At 55.0% G+C, this 18,038-nt stretch overlaps 2 protein-coding genes across 6 annotated transcripts in view; one reads left to right on the top strand and one right to left on the bottom strand.

Annotated features, from left to right (window-relative positions):
* Window positions 1-11,875, bottom strand: part of BNIP3 (BCL2 interacting protein 3) — a 234,505-nt gene extending 222,630 nt beyond the window's left edge. The window contains exon 1 of one of the 2 annotated variants that reach the window (XM_057408663.1): window positions 11,857-11,875. The gene's annotated coding sequence lies outside the window, so the exon portion shown is untranslated. Of the gene's footprint in view, window positions 1-4,845; window positions 4,850-11,856 lie in introns of those variants that run through there. The other variant, XM_057408662.1, reaches the window with a different exon arrangement.
* Window positions 4,404-18,038, top strand: part of PWWP2B (PWWP domain containing 2B) — a 31,913-nt gene continuing 18,278 nt past the window's right edge. For 2 of the 4 annotated variants that reach the window (XM_057408646.1, XM_057408645.1), the window contains exons 1-2: window positions 4,404-4,536; window positions 11,504-13,145. In XM_057408646.1, coding sequence (XP_057264629.1) covers window positions 4,406-4,536; window positions 11,504-13,127 — 1,755 coding nt within the window. In that variant the 5' untranslated portion in view covers window positions 4,404-4,405 and the 3' untranslated portion in view covers window positions 13,128-13,145. Of the gene's footprint in view, window positions 4,537-11,503; window positions 13,146-13,595; window positions 13,717-14,154; window positions 14,312-18,038 lie in introns of those variants that run through there. The other 2 variants (XM_057408649.1, XM_057408647.1) reach the window with 2 other exon arrangements.

Below are 18,038 nucleotides of genomic sequence, written 5' to 3'. Positions count from 1 at the left end.
ACCTTGAGCCGTCAGTCAGTATCCTGGCTGGGAACAGAGAACCAGAGCTGTCCTCCCAGCTGTAGCTGTATAATTTATCTGCTTATTGCAACATTAGTCAGAATTCTATTGTCTGGACTGAAGCTGCGTGGCCAGTGCGAGTGAAGTCACTTCTCTGTCAGTAACGTGAGTCAGTGCTTTGCCTCTTCTTTGTTGGCTGCCCCATCCCCTGTCCCTTCTGCTTCCTGGGCCGCTCCCTCTGTGGAACACTCCCAGCTGATGATTTCGCCACATTCAAACAAGCAAACTGCCCTAGAAATACACTTCCTGTGGGCAGAGCAAGTACAAATCATGGAATCACAGTGGTGTGGGCTGAGGGGATCTTAGGGATCACCCAGCTCCAACCCCTGCCACGGGCAGGGACCCCTTCCACTAGAGCACCTTGCTCCAAGCCCCTGTGTCCAGCCTGGCCTTGAACACTGCCAGGGATGGGGCAGCCACAGCTTCTCTGGGCACCCTGTGCCAGCGCCTCAGCACCCTCACAGGGAAGAGCTTCTGCCTTATATCTAATGCCATGGCACATGGTGTACCTATTGTGCATTCCAATCAAGCAAGGAATCCCTTTCATTAGCGCGTAGGGGTAGTGTTGGTGGTACTAAACGTGACAAAGCCTCTACCCAGTAAAGAATTGCATCGTGGTAATAAACAAACCCTTTCTATAGTGCTCCCAGGCTTTACGTGCTCCGAAGAGGAGCAGCAGTCCATCAGAGCCTGTTCCATTGCAGCTCCTTCTCAGGCAGCAATGAGAACCTGAGCCTGCCTGGGCTCACCCAGCTCTGAACCTTTCACTGGCACGTGGGCTTCCAGGTCCCGGGGAGTCCTGGCACTCCCTGAGCAGAAACGGTGGGAACGCACACACGGCCGCGGCTGTGTGAGCTGGTGACACGGAGTCCTGGGTTCCAGAGCCTCAGGTTTGCAGGGTCTGCACCACTGCACAGCCCCTGCGCTTGTGGGGAGAAGAATCTCTGATATTATTGCCGTTATTTTATGTTCTGGTTTCCATTTGGCCTCCCAGCCAAAGCGCTCCCATGCACCGAAGGCAGAGCCTCCCTGCTGTACCCGACAGGGCAAACTCGCCACACGCAGGGCACCGTCTGTCCCCACGCCAGGGCACGGTGACACTGTTCTAAACTTACCCCGGCGTCGCACACAGCGAGTTCCTCAAGGGAGCTGTCAGAGCCACCTATGCCATCAGCACCGTGGCATGAGGGAGTGCACTCCGCAGGGCCCCAGTGCCCCACACCGGGGCCTCCTGGCACAGGGAGCGTCCCACTGCTCTCATGGGTGGCACAGGGCTGCGGTTTGGTTCCTTTCCTGTCCCCATGAACAACCTGCCCTTTGGGTTCGTACCCCTGAGTCCTGGCGCTGCTCAGCAGGGCCCCTTCCTTGGCGGCTGCCCCCAGGGGCTCAGCCACTGGCAGCTGCAGTGCCAAGTACACCTGCACAGGCTGCTGTGCACTCGAGGGAGCCAGAGCAGAGGAGCTGCTAATGGCCTGTTAATGTGTTCAGAGGGGTCCTTACCCCGAAAAGCAGCAGTCACTGGGTGGCAGTTGGGGATTTGAGTCCATTCACCATAGCGGAGGGATTTCTGCCCAAAAAGCATCCGTCACCGGGTGGCAGTTGGGGATTTGAGTCCATTCACCATAGCGGAGGGATTTCCAGCCCTTGAAGGTGACCATTTGTACCCCGGAGCACTCATAACCCACTGCATGGTGAAAGAAATGATGCTTTAAAATCTCTGGTTGCATTTCCATAAAGCAGCATATTGTCATGAGGGCTGACAAGAGCTTTACAGTTTCCATCAAGTTTGCTACAATTTTGGGAAACTTCTGAGTGAATGAACATGACTCTAAATGTGGTAAAAAGTACATTACACACCAATATGGAGCTGAGAGTATTCACAGATATATTTAGTACTGATAAGTTTAGTAATACATGTACTGAGTGTTTACTGCTTTCAAAATCTGTTGAGCTTTAATGCTTCCAGCTCTTTCATCATCAGTAGCTTCTGTATTCCCACAAACCAACCTGTGCAACATCAGACATATGCACTGATTTCTGCTCTTTGTTATACACACTTACATGTCCATCCTCTGGGTTTTGCTTTGCTTAAATCCAAGGTTGAAGATCCACAAACCAAGCCAGCAAACCCAACAGGAGGAGCTACTCCCTGGGAGTCGTCTCCCAGCCTTCCCAGGAGATTATCCTGACTCACCAAGGGCAAATTCCAAAGAGTTTCCCCAGTCACACGTTCTGTTCTGATTGCCTGGAATTGTGAAAGCCAGTGGTTCCTCTCCTCTCACTCAGTCTTCCCTTGACCTTGACAATGTTAAAGCACACTGACATTCCATGTGCTCTAATCAGTAGTGAGGTTTGTCCCTGCAGCAGATGTGTGGTAGGTGTGGTACAGTCTCCTCAGCCTCTCTGCACGTTCTTCTCAAGCTCGCTTCTACAGGAGACACAAATCCTGTGAAAACAAGATGCCGAAGTCACCCCCAAGGTTTGGAGCACCCATTTGTAACTGTGCTGATATGAGGAACTGTACTCTGAGCTAGCTCATCTCATGAGTAACACAGCTCCAGCCTTGCACCGGATGTCCCAGTCCAAGCCATGTCAGATAGCCTGGATTTCATCATGAGTGCTGTGTTCAGTGTTGAATCATAACTGGCTTTAGAGCTACTCTTCAGGTGCAACAGGAGCTGAACCCCTGCTTAGTGACCTTCGGTACTGCAGGGTCCCGGGAAGGGGTCCCTGTGCTGAGCTTCACCAGTACCAGAGCTCTTCCTCCCTCCCTAATGCTGTGTTCTCCCTCTGTCCCCACTCTCTCTGTTGTCCCCTGCCATGGTTGGGCTGTGTCTGGCCCAAGGTATGCTCAGCACCATTGGATTTAATGGGTGCTGCAACGATGGAAACTGCCTTAGTCACTGTAGAATGGATTCAGAGGCAGATTTTCTGTATCACCATGTTGTGGAGGATGCTTCAAAAAATCCCTTTCCTTTCGATAACCAGCACAGAATTCCCTGTCCTTGGTGACCCTGGAACTCTCTATGCCTGAGTGCTGTTCTCAGCATGTTTGCAAGGGTCTGCAGCAAGTCAAGGCTGCCTCAGGGCTACAGCTTGTCCTGTCCTCCAGATGCTGCAACATTGGAAAGATTCCATAATAAATAATACCTAAGTGTGAAGGATTTCTGTTCTTATTTTGCTGTTTAGAGCAACAGAGAAAATAACACATTGTGCTCTTCATCTGAGTTTATTGGCCTTTTTTGGGCAAGCCTGTGCTTGAAACCTTCATAAGGCTTCAACGCTTCATGTCTGCGTTTCCGTCCTTTGTGTGCAGTGGGAATTCAGCTTCATCTGACAGCAAAGATACTTTATTAATTCTGTACCAATCCAGTGTACTTGAGCCTGTTCAGCCCCCAGGTAACAACAGGATCCTTCTGTGATCAGTGAAAACCACAGAACCCCAGCCTGGTTTGTGCTGGAAGGGACCTCAAAGCTCCTCCAGCTCCAACCCCTGCCACAGGCAGGGACCCCTTCGATAGAGCAGCTTGCTCCAAGCCCCTGTGTCCAACCTGGCCTTGAGCACTGCAAGGGATGGGGCAGCCACAGCTTCTCTGGGCACCCTGTGCCAGCGCCTCAGCACCCTCCCAGGGAAGAGCTTCTGCCTAAGAGCTCAGCTCAGTCTCCCCTCAGGCAGGTTAAAGCCATTCCCCTTGGCCTGTCCCTACAGACCCTTGTCCCAAGCCCCTCTCCAGCTTTCCTGCAGCCCCTTTAGGCGCTGGAGCTGTTTTAAGGTCACGTTATCTGATGAGCTCGTTATCAAAGTGAAGCGGATGAGATCTACCAAAAAGTCACCTTTCAGACACCAGGAACTGAGAGGTGCTCCCTGAGAATTCTCCCTCTGCATAGCCCCTGAGGGACACAGGGCCAGCACTTGCTGCACTGTGCACATGACCAGCAAAGGCAAGGTTAAAGGAAGAACTTTCTCTCCCTTCTTTCTCTCTCAGAGTTACATTGAAGAGGATTTGGCCGTTGTTTCACATGGGTTTGGTCTTCACAGCGCTGAAGTAAAAGTGGAAACGGCCTGCAAGGGCTGCACAGCTCTCGCTGCCCCATCCCTGGCAGTGTTCAAGGCCAGGTTGGACACAGGAGCTTGGAGCAAGCTGCTCTGGTGGAAGGGGTCCCTGTCTGTGGGAGCAGGGGTTGGGGCTGGAGGCGCTCTGAGGTCCGGCCGGGTGCATGGGGTCCTCCCGGTCCCGGTGCACGGCCCCCGCTACCGGCCCCCGCACCCCCAACCCGCGCCGCGCTCCGGTCTACGTGACGAGGCCGGCCCCGGCGGACCCCGCGGCGGGGGGGGAGCGGCGGCATGGCCGAGGTGCCGCGGGCGGGAGCGAGCGTGCCGGTGGTGGTGGAGCAGGTGGTGAACGACACCCTGGTGGTGACGCTGAGCCTCGGCGAGCGCCGCTTCACCGGCGTCCTCATCGACTGCGGCAAGAAGTACGCGCCGGGAGCGGGGGGCGGCGGGAGCGCGGCGGCACCGGGGCGGACCGGAGCGGAGCGGGGTCCCGTGCCTCGCCCTTTGTGCGCCCGGCCGGGAACAAAGCGCCCCGGGCTGAGCGGGGCCGGTGCGGCTGCCGGGGCTGTCCCGCTGCCGGCGGGGCCGGGGCGCTGCGAGCCTGGAGCCCGGCGTGGCCGCTGGGCCGGCGGGGACCGGGTGACCGTGTCCGTGCCCCCGCGGCCGCCCCGTCCCCTCTCTGCGGGCCCCCGCCAACCTTGTGCCGCGGCCGCCCAGCGCCCTTGGGAGGAGGCTGCGGCCCGGCCAGCGCTGGCCCCGCCGACTCCGGCGCCCTGAGCGGCCCCGCGGGTCCGTCCCGAGGTCCCTGCGGCCTGGTCACCGCGCTGGGGCTGGCACTGCCCTCCAGGTCACTGCGCCGGTGCCGTGGCCGCAGTTCCCGGGGGTCTTGGGGGGGTCTCTTGGCCCCGCTTCCCTTCCTGCAGCAACTGCAGTAGCCCCGGGCCGGTGCCATGGCCGGTGCCGAGGTCCCCCGGCAGGGCCCGTCCTTCAGAAGGACGGGGAGCACCCACACGTGAACGCTTCATCTCAGAACGCCCCGACCTCTAACGCACCTCGCTGGTAGGTGCAGCCGCCCCAGGACTGACACCGGACCGGGGGCTCCGCGCTTGCCCGCGCTGGGGCTCAGAGCTCGGTTCCTGTCTGCTCGGGGGCCGCACTGCCTGGTCGGTGCTGATGGGGGTCCCTCCGACGTGGCTCTGTGCTTCCCTTCAGCAGCAGCGCGAAGCAAGGCTTCCCAGCCTCATTTACAGGGCTTGTTTAGCTTCACGTGCCTCCCCCGAAAACTGGAGCCAGGTCCTCAGCAACGCTCAGGCAGCGAGCTCCGTTAGAGCCTCTAAACCCGGCCTGGCGTCCAGTTCCAGCCAACGCGGCGGCACGAGGCATCTCCTCGGCCGGTTCCAACTGCTTCTGCCTTCCAACATTCCGGTTGTCTTCCTCCCTGCTGCCAGCGCGCACTTCTCATACCTGATCTTTTTCCTCTCTAACCTTTCTCCATGATTTCTTTTTCCTTCTTTCTTCCCCCTGCGAATCCCAGGAATGACCCAATGGGTATTTCCTCCCAGGCTTTAAGATGCTTCTGGAGCCCTGGATTACTGGTCTCTGCTGGGACAGGAGATGGCCCATAGCTGCCATGTCGGGACAGTGGGATTGTCTGAGGTTTGGTTCTTGTTCTGCTGTCATCCCATCAACCAGGGGACCTGCAGCTCAGCTGGAGGCTGCCTGGACCCACAGTGGGGATGCTGCAGCAGCATCCTGCCCACAGACATGTAGTGGGTCAGGGTGGGCAGAACGAGGAGGTGTTGATGTGGTTTGGCTCAGGGGCAGGAGAGCTGCCCCATCGCCTCCCTCCTGCCCCAGTAACTGTGGTCTGTACTGGTCAGATTCGTCTGTGGCAGAGGTGAGCCCCAAGGTCACGCAGCATCACGATTGATGCTGCTCCCTCTTGTCACCTTAACGGCAGCTGACACCTTTGGGTGGTGTTCCACAGCCCATCGGTGCAGCAGCACTGCATAGGGACAGGAGAGCAGCCTCGACTCAGGTTGTTACCATGGAATGGGCTCCTCAGGGCTGTGTTTTAATCCTCTCCTCGACACATCCCGCTCTTCAGAGCCCCAGGAAGGGGACAGCTCTGCTTCCACGAGCCTCTTGCAGCACTGGGGGAGCCTCTCGCCTCTCTGGGTGTTCTGCAGACCAACTGCTGGGGCCACATCCCTCCCATGAGCCTGTGACGTGGTGGCCAAGACCTGGCTGCAGAGCTGTGGCCTCTGCTTGTGGCTGTCAACAGGTAGCGTTGTGTGTGAGGTGAGGTCTGGCTGCTGGGAGCATAGTGAGTCTGGGTGAGCATGAGGAGCAGGCTGAAAGCTACCTTCTCCCCTTCTGCAGCCCTGCATTTGGAATGTGGAGGGAAGAAGGAATCTCATCCCATGAACAGCAGGACGCAGGAGTCTGTCTGCTTGTGGTTGTTGTGTAAAGGTCGAGCTGTGTCCCAAAGGCAGTAGGAATTTGTCAGCTTGGTGCTGAACCTTGAAGGCCCCCAAACTAGTTCAGAACAGAGGTTTGGCAGAGACGTTTTCCCTACTCCTCCCTGTTGTCCTGCTGATAGAGCTGTGACCCTCGATGGCCTGTGCCCTATGTGGAGGTTGCCATGTGCTCTGCCTGTACCTGCCAGGCAGCAGTCAATGCCACGTGGTAGTGCTGTCCCCCTGGAGAGCTGGGGCTGTGTGGGACTGACAGGAGAGGAGCAACCAGAGCGTGTTGTTTTACCAGAGGGGAGAACCCTTAAAGAGAGGGCAGTGGGGGCCTGTATGGTGTCTCTCTGTCTTTATTCTGTGTTTTAAGCTGGTTTTACCATTAATGCAGGCTCAGGGCAGAGTGAAAGCTGCCTGGTGGGAGAGGACCTGGGGTATTGGTTGGCTGTACATGAGCTGCTTGTGCCCTGGCAGCCAGGTAACCACCAGCATCCTGGCCTGTATCAGCACCAGTGCAGCAGCAGGGCCAGGGCAGGGATTGTGCCCCTGCACTGGCACTGGTGAGGCTGCACCTCAAATCCTGTGTTCAGTTCTGGGCCCCTCACTGCAAGAGAGACATTGAGGGGCTGGAGCAGGGCCAGGGAAGGGCTGGTGCAGGGCCTGGAGCCCAGGTGTGATGGGGAAGGGCTGAGGGACCTGGGGGGTTCAGTGTGGAGAGGAGAAGGCTCAGGGGGGACGTGATGGCTCCCTACAAGTGCCTGACAGGAGGATGGAGCCAGGAGGGGCTGGGCTCTGCTCCCAAGGAACAAGGGATGGGACAAGAGGAAACGGCCTCAAGCTGCACCAGGGCAGGTTTAGATGGAGCTGAGGAACAATTCCTGCCCCAGAGGGTGCTCAGGCATTGGAACAGGCTGCCCAGGGCAGGGCTGCAGTCACCGTCCCTGCAAGTGTTCACACAGCGTGGAGATGAGGCCCCAGTGCCATGGGTTGGGGGTGGCCTGGGCAGTGCTGGGGTAAGGGTTGGACTGGAGGAACTTGGAGGGCTTTTCCAGCTTGGGTGATGCTGTGATTCTATAGCCCTGCTCCTGCTGCCTGCAGCCCTCTCCTGTTCCTCCAGAGCTGCACAGCACTCCTGCTCACCAGGAGATTTAAATGCATTTTGACCACAGTTACAGCGTTTTTGGTAACAAGATGTGGCAGTTTTGTTGCAACTTAAATTAGCTATTTTTAGCTATTTTTTATACGAGTACAAATCCAAGGATGGTTTCTTCTGCTCTAGACAGAGCTTAGGCTCAGGTAACTTTGTCCATTTGGCTATGGCTGTCCCAGAAAGGGGTGTACAAGGAGGATGAAATCTCATCCCACAGTATTTCCTGCTCCTCATCGTATCTGTACATGCAGCAGTGCCTCTGATCCGCCAGCTCAAGCACCTTCATCTTAGCTAGATGGGTTTAGATCTACACAATCAATAGTGACAGTAAGTGGAAGAAACACGTGAACTGCATCCAGATGTGTGCAGAAACATCTGGGGGGTGTAGGGAGGCTGGTGAAGCCGATGTGCTGCTCCTGGAGGTGGTGTGGAGCTGGTGCTTCTCCCTGTGCTGCTCCTGGAGGTGGTGGGTGTCAGCTGAAGTGTCTCATGCTCCGCAGGGGGTGGGAAGGCTCCAGAGCTCAATCCTTTTACCGGGAGCTGTGCCCGCAGGGGGGGGCAGCTGCTGCTCAGGAGGGTTTTAGTGCTGCATCCCCACCAGGAGCAGGTAGTGAGGAGGCGCAGAGGAACCAAAAGCAGCCGTGGGTGATGGTGCTTGTTCACAGGGTGCTGTGAGTGCTGCAGGGACAAGAGGAGAGGTATCTGTTGGTGACTTCCCTGGAGCTGTTCTTCCCCCTGCACCTGAGAACAGGGCCAGGGTGCACCCGGGCTGGTGGGGAGGCAGGACAGAGGGCAGAACTCCTCTTACCTCTGTGCAGAAGTGGCTTGGTAGGTAGGCAGGCAGGCTCGAAATGGAATGATTGCTCAGCAGCACTGCTTTCCTAGCCTTTGGAGGCCCTTCCAGTAGGAAGGGAAAGATCTAGAGACTCCCTGGCAGCAAGTGTCCATCGCCCATGTGCACCCATCAACATCCCAGCACAGCAGGTAACCCGTGGCCATGTGTGGTGTGCTGGGGCACCCGTGTGGCACCTGGCACAGGTTCCTGGTGTGCTGGCTGGAGCAGGAGCTGCAGGGGTGTAGCTTACCCTGCCTGCCCTGGCTGTGCCTGTAGGAGCGCCCAGTTCAGGCAGCGTGGCTGCAGTGGTTCTGGGTGCTGCTGGGGTCCTGAGGCAGCGAGGAGGGAGCTGTGAGCTCCTGCTGTGGGGGTCGCAAGCCACAGAGGGCAGGATTTGGCTGCATGGTCAGCACACCCGGCTGCATGTCCCACCATCCCAGCACCCTGTGCCATGGCAATCTCCTGATGGATGCTGCGGTGGGATGCAGGATGTAGGGCTGGGCCACCAGTGTGAGCAGTCCTGCTGCTCCAACGTGATGAGCAGGATTTGTGGAGATCCTTGTCCCTGCGTAGCCATGGTCCGCCAGGACAGAGCCACTGCCTGCTCCTGAGGAAGCTGCTGCTGCCGAAAATGAATCCTGGTGTGGCCAAATCCATAAAGTGACCAGAATTCATATCCAGAGCTTCGGAAATGACACCACTTTCAGTTGTTTTATGAATGATGCTGACATCTCTGGCTGTACAAACTGTGCTTGCTTCATTGATTGTCATTTGAAAGACACCTACACTCTCGGTTGTCTCTGTTTAAAAAACCCTCTTGGAACAAAGGAGTTTTGTTCCAAATGCTGTGGTTTCAGCAGTTTAATCCTCTCCACTCAAACTTGGAGCTTCCCAGTTCAACTGACCTGGCACCTGAGCAGCAGGTCCTGCGCTCTTGCTCTCTGAGTGATGGCGCAGGGCTTTGCAGAGCACAGGTAACTGTGCTGGGTCTTATTTCAGAGAAGGGCCATGACTTGGTACCAGCATCAAGCTCATTGCTGCTTGCTTGGTTTGTGACATCTATTTTTAAACTTGGTGGGTGTCTTCATGGAGATCAGGTGAGAGAGATGCAGTCTGTGTTCGACTGAGAAAAGGAGGGTGAAGCTGGTGATCAGAGCCACAGTTAGTGGGATCCATGATCCCCATTCTCCTGTGATCTGCTTAAAAAGCCCTGCTCTGTTTTGTGTCTGGTCTCGCATGCATGCTGCTGGGGTGGAGGCACTTCCTTGCTTATGCCTGGCCAGGTTGGATACGGGCTTGGAGCAAGCTGCTCTAGTGGAAGGGGTCCCTGCCTGTGGCAGGGGTTGGAGCTGGAGGAGCTTTAAGGTCCCTTCCAACACAAACCTCAGGCTGGGATGCTGTGATTTTTAGGGTCCTTCCCACCAGAAAGCAGCGCAGCCTGAGGCAGAGCTGGGCACTGGGTGCTGGTGTGGAGGGAGGAGGCTCCTCTCCATCCTCTTCCTCTCCATCAGCAAACCTGCAGCAGTGACTTGTGCCCCTCTTGCTGAGGGGATGTGTGAGTGAGGGGAAGCCTTCAGCACCCTTCTGCTTAAATGGCTGCCAGAGTCCTCTCTGCAACAGCCCCAAGAAACCCCTCCCTTGCTGGAGGAAAGGCCCTTCCTAAGGGTTGGAAAGAAAACAATGTCCTGTGAGGAGGGCAATGGGAATGAAGTATCCGAAATGGAAACGCGTGTTCGGTCCGTGCCTGTTCTCCATCTCTGTGGCTTCTTGGTGGCTCACCCGTACAGTGGTTTTTGTTACTAAAAATGCTGAGACACCTCCCTGGCCGTGTGCTCTGTGCAGAGCTCTCTGGGCAGCCAAGCGCTGCTGTCCTGAGTCAGTGTTTCAGGGCAAATATTTGTCCAAGTGCTGTGTGAGCACAGTGTCTCTGGTGTCGGGCCAAGGGCGTAAATTCTGGTGCAGCACCCCAGAGACACGAGTCACAGCTGTGAGTTTCAAAGGGTTTGCTCTCGGCAATGTCTGTGCAAGGCACTGTACCCAGGCCTGGCCAGGCTCTGATGAGCCTTGGTGTTGAATAGTAGCACCTCATCCTTAGTCCTGCTGTTCTGAGGCAGCAGTGTGTATCCCTTATGTTAACAAATGAGGTGCTGTGTGGCGAGGCCAGGGCAGAGCAGCAGCGCTGTGGACTGCTGAGCCTGTGGCTCCAAAGTGCAGGTTACCCACCCGAGCTGAGATGTTCAGGTTTCAAATGAGAAGCTGGAAAATCAGGGAAGGCAGTTTCATAGCTCCCAGAAGGTTTGCATGATCAGCATCACAGCGCTCCTCCTGCTTCACCAGCCCGCTGACAAAGTAGACTTCTTAGAGCAGAACTTTGTGCAGGGTGCTCATGGAAGCAGAGATTTTGATCTCCACACTTCGGGCTGGAGAGTAGAACCCTTTCCTCAATTTGAAATGCTGTGACTTTATCAGTGGCAGAATCTGCTGCCTTGTCTTAGAAGTGAAGGGAAATAGCAGGGACAGGCCAAGGGGAGCGGCTTTAACCTGCCCGAGGGGAGACTGAGATGAGCTCTTAGGCAGAAGCTCTTCCCTGGGAGGGTGCTGAGGCGCTGGCACAGGGTGCCCAGAGAAGCTGTGGCTGCCCCATCCCTGGCAGTGTTCAAGGCCAGGCTGGACACAGGGGCTTGGAGCAAGCTGCTCTAGTGGAAGGGGTCCCTGCCCGTGGCAGGGGTTGGAGCTGGAGGAGCTTTAAGGTCCCTTCCAACCCCATCCAGGCTGGGGTTCTATGAAGTGTGTGTTCTCAGTATGCTGCAGCTGTGGGAGGGTTATCGGTTGGTTTGACAGCAGCATGTTTGCTGTGTGCAGTGTTCCCAGAGAAGCACCTTTCAAACATCTGACTCCGTGTCTCTTTCCCTCCCTGTCCTTCTCACCCATTCCAGGTCTGGCTTGTTCTGCCTCCCATCCTCTTTCCCCAAGCCCGAGGACCCTCCTGCGGGCGCCTGTGCTAACGGGGTCGCTGCTGGAGCCGCGGTGCCGGGGGTGCCGGAGCCGCTGCCCGCTGCAGAGAAGCCGCCCCCAGGAGCCGGTGATGAGCAAGTGCCGCCGCTGCTGCCCCCCCCCAGCCTCCCGCCGTACCCCCCGTACTTCGAGGGCGCCCCGTTCCCGCGGCCGCTGTGGCTGCGGCACACGTACCACCAGTGGGTCCCGCAGCCACCGCCGCGCACCATCAAGAGGACGAGGCGGCGGCTGTCGCGGAACAGGGACCCGGGCAGGCTCATCATGAGCACCATCAGGCTGCGGCCGCGGCAGGTCCTGTGCGAGAAGTGCAAGAACACCTTGAACCCGGAGGACGCCAGCGCCAGCAGGCAGACCGTCAAAACCAGGAGGAAGCTGAGCATCCAGGACAAGGAGCAGAAGAAGCACGGCGACGCCGACTACATGGAGAAAAGGAACAAAAGGGAGAAGAGAGAGGATGACAAGTTCTCTGGGGAGCTAGTGCATCGAACACCCGTCATCAAAATATCCTACAGCACTCCACAGGGGAAGGGCGAGGTTGTCAAAATCCCTTCCCGGGTGCACGGCTCAGTGAAACCCTTTTGTGCAGAGCGGACGGTGCAGAACGGAGGGGAGGACCAAGAGGAGACCAGGGACTCCGAACGGTGTCGAGAAACCAAGTGTTTCCTGGACAAGTCAGCAGGCAGCCAGCTTGCTTCCATTCCAAAGCTGAAGCTCACACGGCCAGTGCATTCCAGCGCGGATGTCCCACCCCCAAAGATCCGGCTCAAGCCCCATCGCATCAATGACGGTCAGAGTGTTTCAATCTACAAGGCAGAGCTTATTGATGAAATCAACGTCCTTCAGAACAGCGGGGAGTCCAACCCCGGCGCCTTCTACAATGACGAGTCCACAGACAGAAGTTTAGCTGAGGTGTCTTCAGGGAGTTCAGGTGAAGATGAGGACTTTAAAAGGTTTCCCCAAGGTAAAGATGGACACGATAACTTGGCTTTCCTTATGAATTATCGTAAAAGAAAAGCAGACTCTTCTAGCTTATCAGTGTGTAGTAATGACAGTCTGGATGAGTCCAAGTCTTCCAGTTCAGAGGTAACATCGCCGGAGATGTGTGACTTTCTGCCTGGGGATGATGCATCCGTCTCCTCATCTTCAAAAGATGAACGTAAAATTGTGCCGCCGCTGACGGTCCGGCTGCACACCCAGAGCGTGTCCAGGTGCGTCACAGAGGACGGAAGAACTGTTTCAGTGGGGGATATAGTTTGGGGTAAGATTCATGGGTTTCCGTGGTGGCCAGCGCGTGTTCTTGACATAAACCTCAGCCAGAAGGAGAACGGGGAGCCCTCGTGGCGAGAAGCTAAAGTGTCCTGGTTTGGTTCTCCAACGACTTCGTTCTTGTCTGTCTCAAAACTCTCTCCTTTCTCGGAGTTTTTCAAACTGAGGTTTAACCGCAAGAAGAAAGGGATGTATCGGAAAGCTATCACAGAGGCTGCCAAGGCAGTGGAGCATCTGACTCCAGAAATCAGAGATCTCTTAACACAGTTTGAGACATAACTTTGCCTCCAGTATCAGGTGAGTGCTTCGGAGCTAATGCTCCCCATGGAAAACCTCCTTGTGTGTTTTAATCTACATTGCACTGTTTGTTTGCATTCACTTTTCCATAAATCCTGAGGTTGGCAGTTATTAAATGTCTGGCTGTTGGTTGGTGCTGGTGATTGCAGAGGGGGTAAGAAGCTTTAGTTCAAAACCTGTGGGGGGACCGTGGGAGTTGGAACCCAGAGGGTGCACAAAGAAGTGGACACGTGAGGAAGCAAGCATCAAAGAGCTAATAGAGCCGTAGTGATGTATCAGTGCCATTTACAGGTGGATGTGGCAAGTATTGAGGGTGTTTTGTATGGGTCAGAACTAATCATGTGTGCCTGGAGGGCAAAGAGCTGCCGGACTTTAAATTTCTGGGAAATAGCTTTTGGTTCAAAGAACTAAAGCTCTTCCTGGAGCTGAGATGATATTTATCATCTTTAGGTACTGGTGCCCAGCAATTACCCATAGCAGTTGAGGCCCTTGGAGGCCCTTTGCTCCACTGCAGTTTCTCTGACCCTCCAATATGACCGTATGTAGTGAAGGGACAAGAGGTAATGGGTTTAAACTGAAACAGGGGAAGTTCAGGCTGGATCTAAGGCACAAGTTCTTCCCTGTAAGGGTGCTGAGGCGCTGGCACAGGGTGCCCAGAGAAGCTGTGGCTGCCCCATCCCTGGCAGTGTTCAAGGCCAGGTTGGACACAGGGGCTTGGAGCAAGCTGCTCTAGTGGAAGGGGTCCCTGCCCGTGGCAGGGGTTGGAGCTGGAGGAGCTTTAAGGTCCCTTCCAACACAAGCAATGGCTGTGAGTCTATGATATGGGTTTCTTATGAATGCATTTTATGGCTCTCCAGAATGGTCATATCAGAACCCAGCCTTGACTGAGGAACCATTATTCAGTGTTCTCCCAGCACTTGAGGTTTTGTGCCTGAAGTGTCCGTGCATTGCTGGGGAACAGCCTGGATCATCAAATTAAATCCGTTTGGGCTTCACCTCTTTATTTAAGGACAGGCAGACGTGGGAGCTGGTTCTTTGTGAGTGCTTCCATGTTTGCTGCAAGCATGGAGGGGGGATGGGGCTCCCTCACATCAAACAGTCAAAACTTTGCCCAGGGTGAAAACTTGGTACCTAAACACACAGGATGTGGTGTGAGCGGGAATAGAAACACATCTGGAGTTCCAGGTGATGCTGCCCCTACTGCAGTGCTCTTGGTGAAGTCCATGTGGGAAATCCAGCAGCTCGAATGGGATCTGGAAGCATTTCACAACCTTCCAGCCATCACTGTCTGGACAAGACCTCATCTGTGATACTGCTGGAAAAGGGGAGGGATTAACACCTTTCTGAAAACCATAACTAATCATTAGGAGGAGTCTTGTTCTCAGAGGTCTTGTTTTATACAGGGGGTTTGTTATGTTGTCCCCCAAATCTTTCTGCTCTTTTTCATATTTGAAGGGCTGTGTGTACCCAAGCCAGCACTGCTCCTATATAGGCTGTTCTTCATCTAAGCGGTGGGACTGTGATGGTCAGTGCTCATGTAATCCTGGAGGGGAAAAAGGACTTTTTTTGTACCTTCTGTCATGGGACTTCACCACTTGCTTGAGTGTAATGAAGGACTTGCCTTGCTTGAGTTACTGCTCCAACTCAGCACGTCTGGATGTAAGTGTGGTATATTCATCCTGTGTGCTCAAGGTGTCTGAAAAGCTGGACATTCAAGCGAGTAAAAATGTAACTGCAGCAGCAGCATTTAAGCTTCATCCTTAATCTTGGCCCTTCGAATGCAGCTTAACTCTGGGTAAAGACTTCATTATATCAAGAGCATTTGGATTGCACCCAAATTCCTATTAGCTAGATCTGGAGTATAAATAAACCTGATGCCCAGAATGTGCTGTCCTTGCCAGTAGGAGAATCATGGTAAAAATCTATCACTCCTTTATGGACAGTGCTCTATTTAAAGGAGCAGCAGAGCCTCATCCTTCTCCCTAACTGTCTTGGCTGTGTGTCCGTGCAGTTTGGGAAGCAGAGAGGACGCTCTCGCTGTTACTGATGGCTCTGCTGGGCTGGTGTGCCACATCTGGTGGCCTCTGCGGAGGGCAGGGGGGAGCAGCAGCTCGTGCTCAGCAGTCAGATTGGCCGTGCCAATCAGTCTGTGTGGAGTAGGAAAGCGTGTGGCCAAGAGGAGCCCAGAGTCCAGACCATCAGTGGAAATGGGAGGATGTTTGCCCAGTCACATGTTTTAGCCTAAGGAAAACACTGCCTGTTCTTACCTGTAGGACCAGTGCAGATGGGGTGCTGATGGTGAGACCTGGGCATGAGATGCAGGGTGGAAGGCTGTTGGGCAGGGCCTCAAGAAGGAGTAGAGCTGGGTTAGAGCAGGCACGGTGGGTATCTGAGCTATTGGTACAGAGAAGGGGTGAAGCAGGTCTGTAAAGTGGGGGAAAGAAGAACGTGTTGAGAATGACAAGAAGCTGCTGGGATGGCCTGCACTAGACCAGACCCTTCCTTCCCTCCGTACTCTTCAGCCAAACCTCTGCTGTCCATATAAGTACATTTAACACATGTCACCATTGCAGTGGCCTCCTTCAGCTGGCTTTCCACAGGTGATGTTCTGCTTTACGAGTGTCTGAGGGGAGCTGCCACCAGTCTGGAGGTGATGTGGTAGCTGGAGAAACAACTGCAGTTGCTCAGAACTAGAGCAGCAGAACAAAACTTCTGTGCTGCATGTGCCACATGTACATGGGTTCCTGGTGAGACCAAGGTGGCCAGTGTTCGGTACATCACTTACACATCAACTCATTATTTCAGAGTCCTGCCCTGTACCTAATTCTCTCCATTCAGGAAGACTGAATTTCATCGCTTTCCTTGAATTTCCCTAAGCAGAACTGGTATGTTCCCTTCAGTTGCTCATCAGCTGCTCTTTCCTGAAGGATACAGCTTCAGTTTTCACTAAGGCTTGCAATTCCCAGGTCCCAGGAGCACTGTGTCACTTGGGCTGCATGTCCAGCCTCATACCTGTTAACATGGTTTCTCAGAGCAGGCATCAGACTGGTAATGCACATTGCTGCTGTAAAATCCATGGTGCTGTGCCTTTTCTGGCAGCACCAGGGCTTGTTACTGTTAGCACAGAGCCAGACCAAGCGCACAGTTAGTAGAAAAACATACAAACGATCCAGGTAATTCATGGATGTGCACAAGTGGAAGCAGCCGGAGCTGGTATGATCGTGTTATGGGTTTAATATTTTGTCCTTATAGTTTTTTTGCACATAAAATACTTTTATCATGGCCCTGTCACTGATGGGTAAAACAAGGCCTCTGCAGGAGCAGCAGGCAGACCAGCGGCCTGGAACTCAGACTGACTCCTGGTTAGAGCAGTGCCAGGACCAGAATGCCACTGAGCATCCCCTGGTGCTGCCTGCAGCCTGTGCTCATGTGTGGTGCTGAGAGCCGCACGCTGCCGGTGCTGCATGCTGGTGACAGTGCTGGTCCAGCAGGGATGGGGCACTCAGGAGGCCGAGCAAACCCTGCAGCACTGCAAGGCTGTGCTCTGTGCTCCCTGAATGGCTCCTCACCAGCTCTCCCTGCCCACAGCCCTGTCATGCACTAAAACCTTCTGGCAAATCTGGTTGTGGATTCTCCTGCACATCTCTGCATGAATCAAGCCTGCAATCTGTGCGTGCATTTGCTTTTGCAGCCTGGAAGATCTTTTATTCCTCCTCCCTTTCTTTATCCATTCTACCCCTGAGCTGTGGAACTGTAACCTGTAACAGAACCATTGGAAGGTTTTGATTTTGCTGCTTGTAGCTTAACAGAGCCTTGGTTCCTTTAGCCTTTCATCACCAAAAGCTACTATGTACAGTAAAACCAAAGCCTACTGCATACTTGCTATATGTAGTAAGCTCTAACGTAAAATTTGGAACGCCGGGTTATGACTTCACCTCCAAAGTTGTTCAGGGCTCTGTATGTGCATGTAGCCAGTGCTGCTTGCCAGCAGTTTATGAAGCAACATAAATCCCTCTCCTTTTTCCCCTACCTCTTCTCTTCTGCTCTACCAGGGGCACAAGTGGTGCCTGGCTTCACACAGTGGTTGCTGTGGTAGCTCAGGTTGTAAAAACACCTTCCTGCTCACGTGGGGTGCTTCAGCCCGAAGATGGATGCTTGAGATGTTTCTTGGCCTGGTTTCTGGATGGTTCAGTCAACTCACACCAAGCACCCAACTTAATTACTGCTTCTCAGTCTTCCTCCAAACACTGGGAGTCAGCGTCTCTGCGTACTAATGCAAAGCAGGAGAACAAGTCTGAAATAGCCTGCACTGCGTGCTTGGGTGTCTGAGCTGCGCCGCTGGTGGCATCCCACTGCTCTGCCTCTTCCCAAAAGCATTCGTCCCTTTGCCTTGTGACTGCTGTGGCTGTGTTTGGAGACCCATGGGTCTGTGCTGTGGTGCTGCTCCTGCCTCTGCCATCTGCTGCCCCTCTGTGCCTCCGCTCCCTGCCCCAGACCCATTCCAGGCCCAGTGCCACGGGCCATCCACTGCTATTTCTGACTGCACAGGGGCTGTGCAGATGCCCAGGAATGGGCTCTGTTTATGTGAGCTGCAGCTGCCCAGGGAGATGTGCATCAGCCACAGGGCTTAGCAGCTCCCCTGGAGGCTGTGCTCTGGGCAGAGGGTGTCCGAGCCCATGGGGAGCTGGAGGCAACGTGGGCTGTGCGGTGCCCGTGGGCAGCAGGGGGGTGCCTGTCCCTCCATAGTGCCACCACCCTGCTTGGTGCCCGTTGGATCCGTGCAGGAGCAGGGGCTGTGCTGGATCTTGGGGTACAGAGGAGTGTGCAGGGGGCCAGGCCCTGCAGAGCAGCCCCATCCGCAGCACTGGCTGATTCCATGAGGAGGAGAGAGCT

Source organism: Pezoporus wallicus, unplaced genomic scaffold (genome assembly GCF_028554395.1).
Source record: "Pezoporus wallicus isolate ANWC-B61680 ecotype Strahan unplaced genomic scaffold, APGP_CSIRO_Pwel_v1 contig_13954, whole genome shotgun sequence".
NCBI lineage: Eukaryota > Metazoa > Chordata > Aves > Psittaciformes > Psittacidae > Pezoporus > Pezoporus wallicus.
The sequence above is the reverse complement of the archived record's forward strand: the minus strand, read 5'-3'. Positions and strand labels throughout refer to the sequence as shown.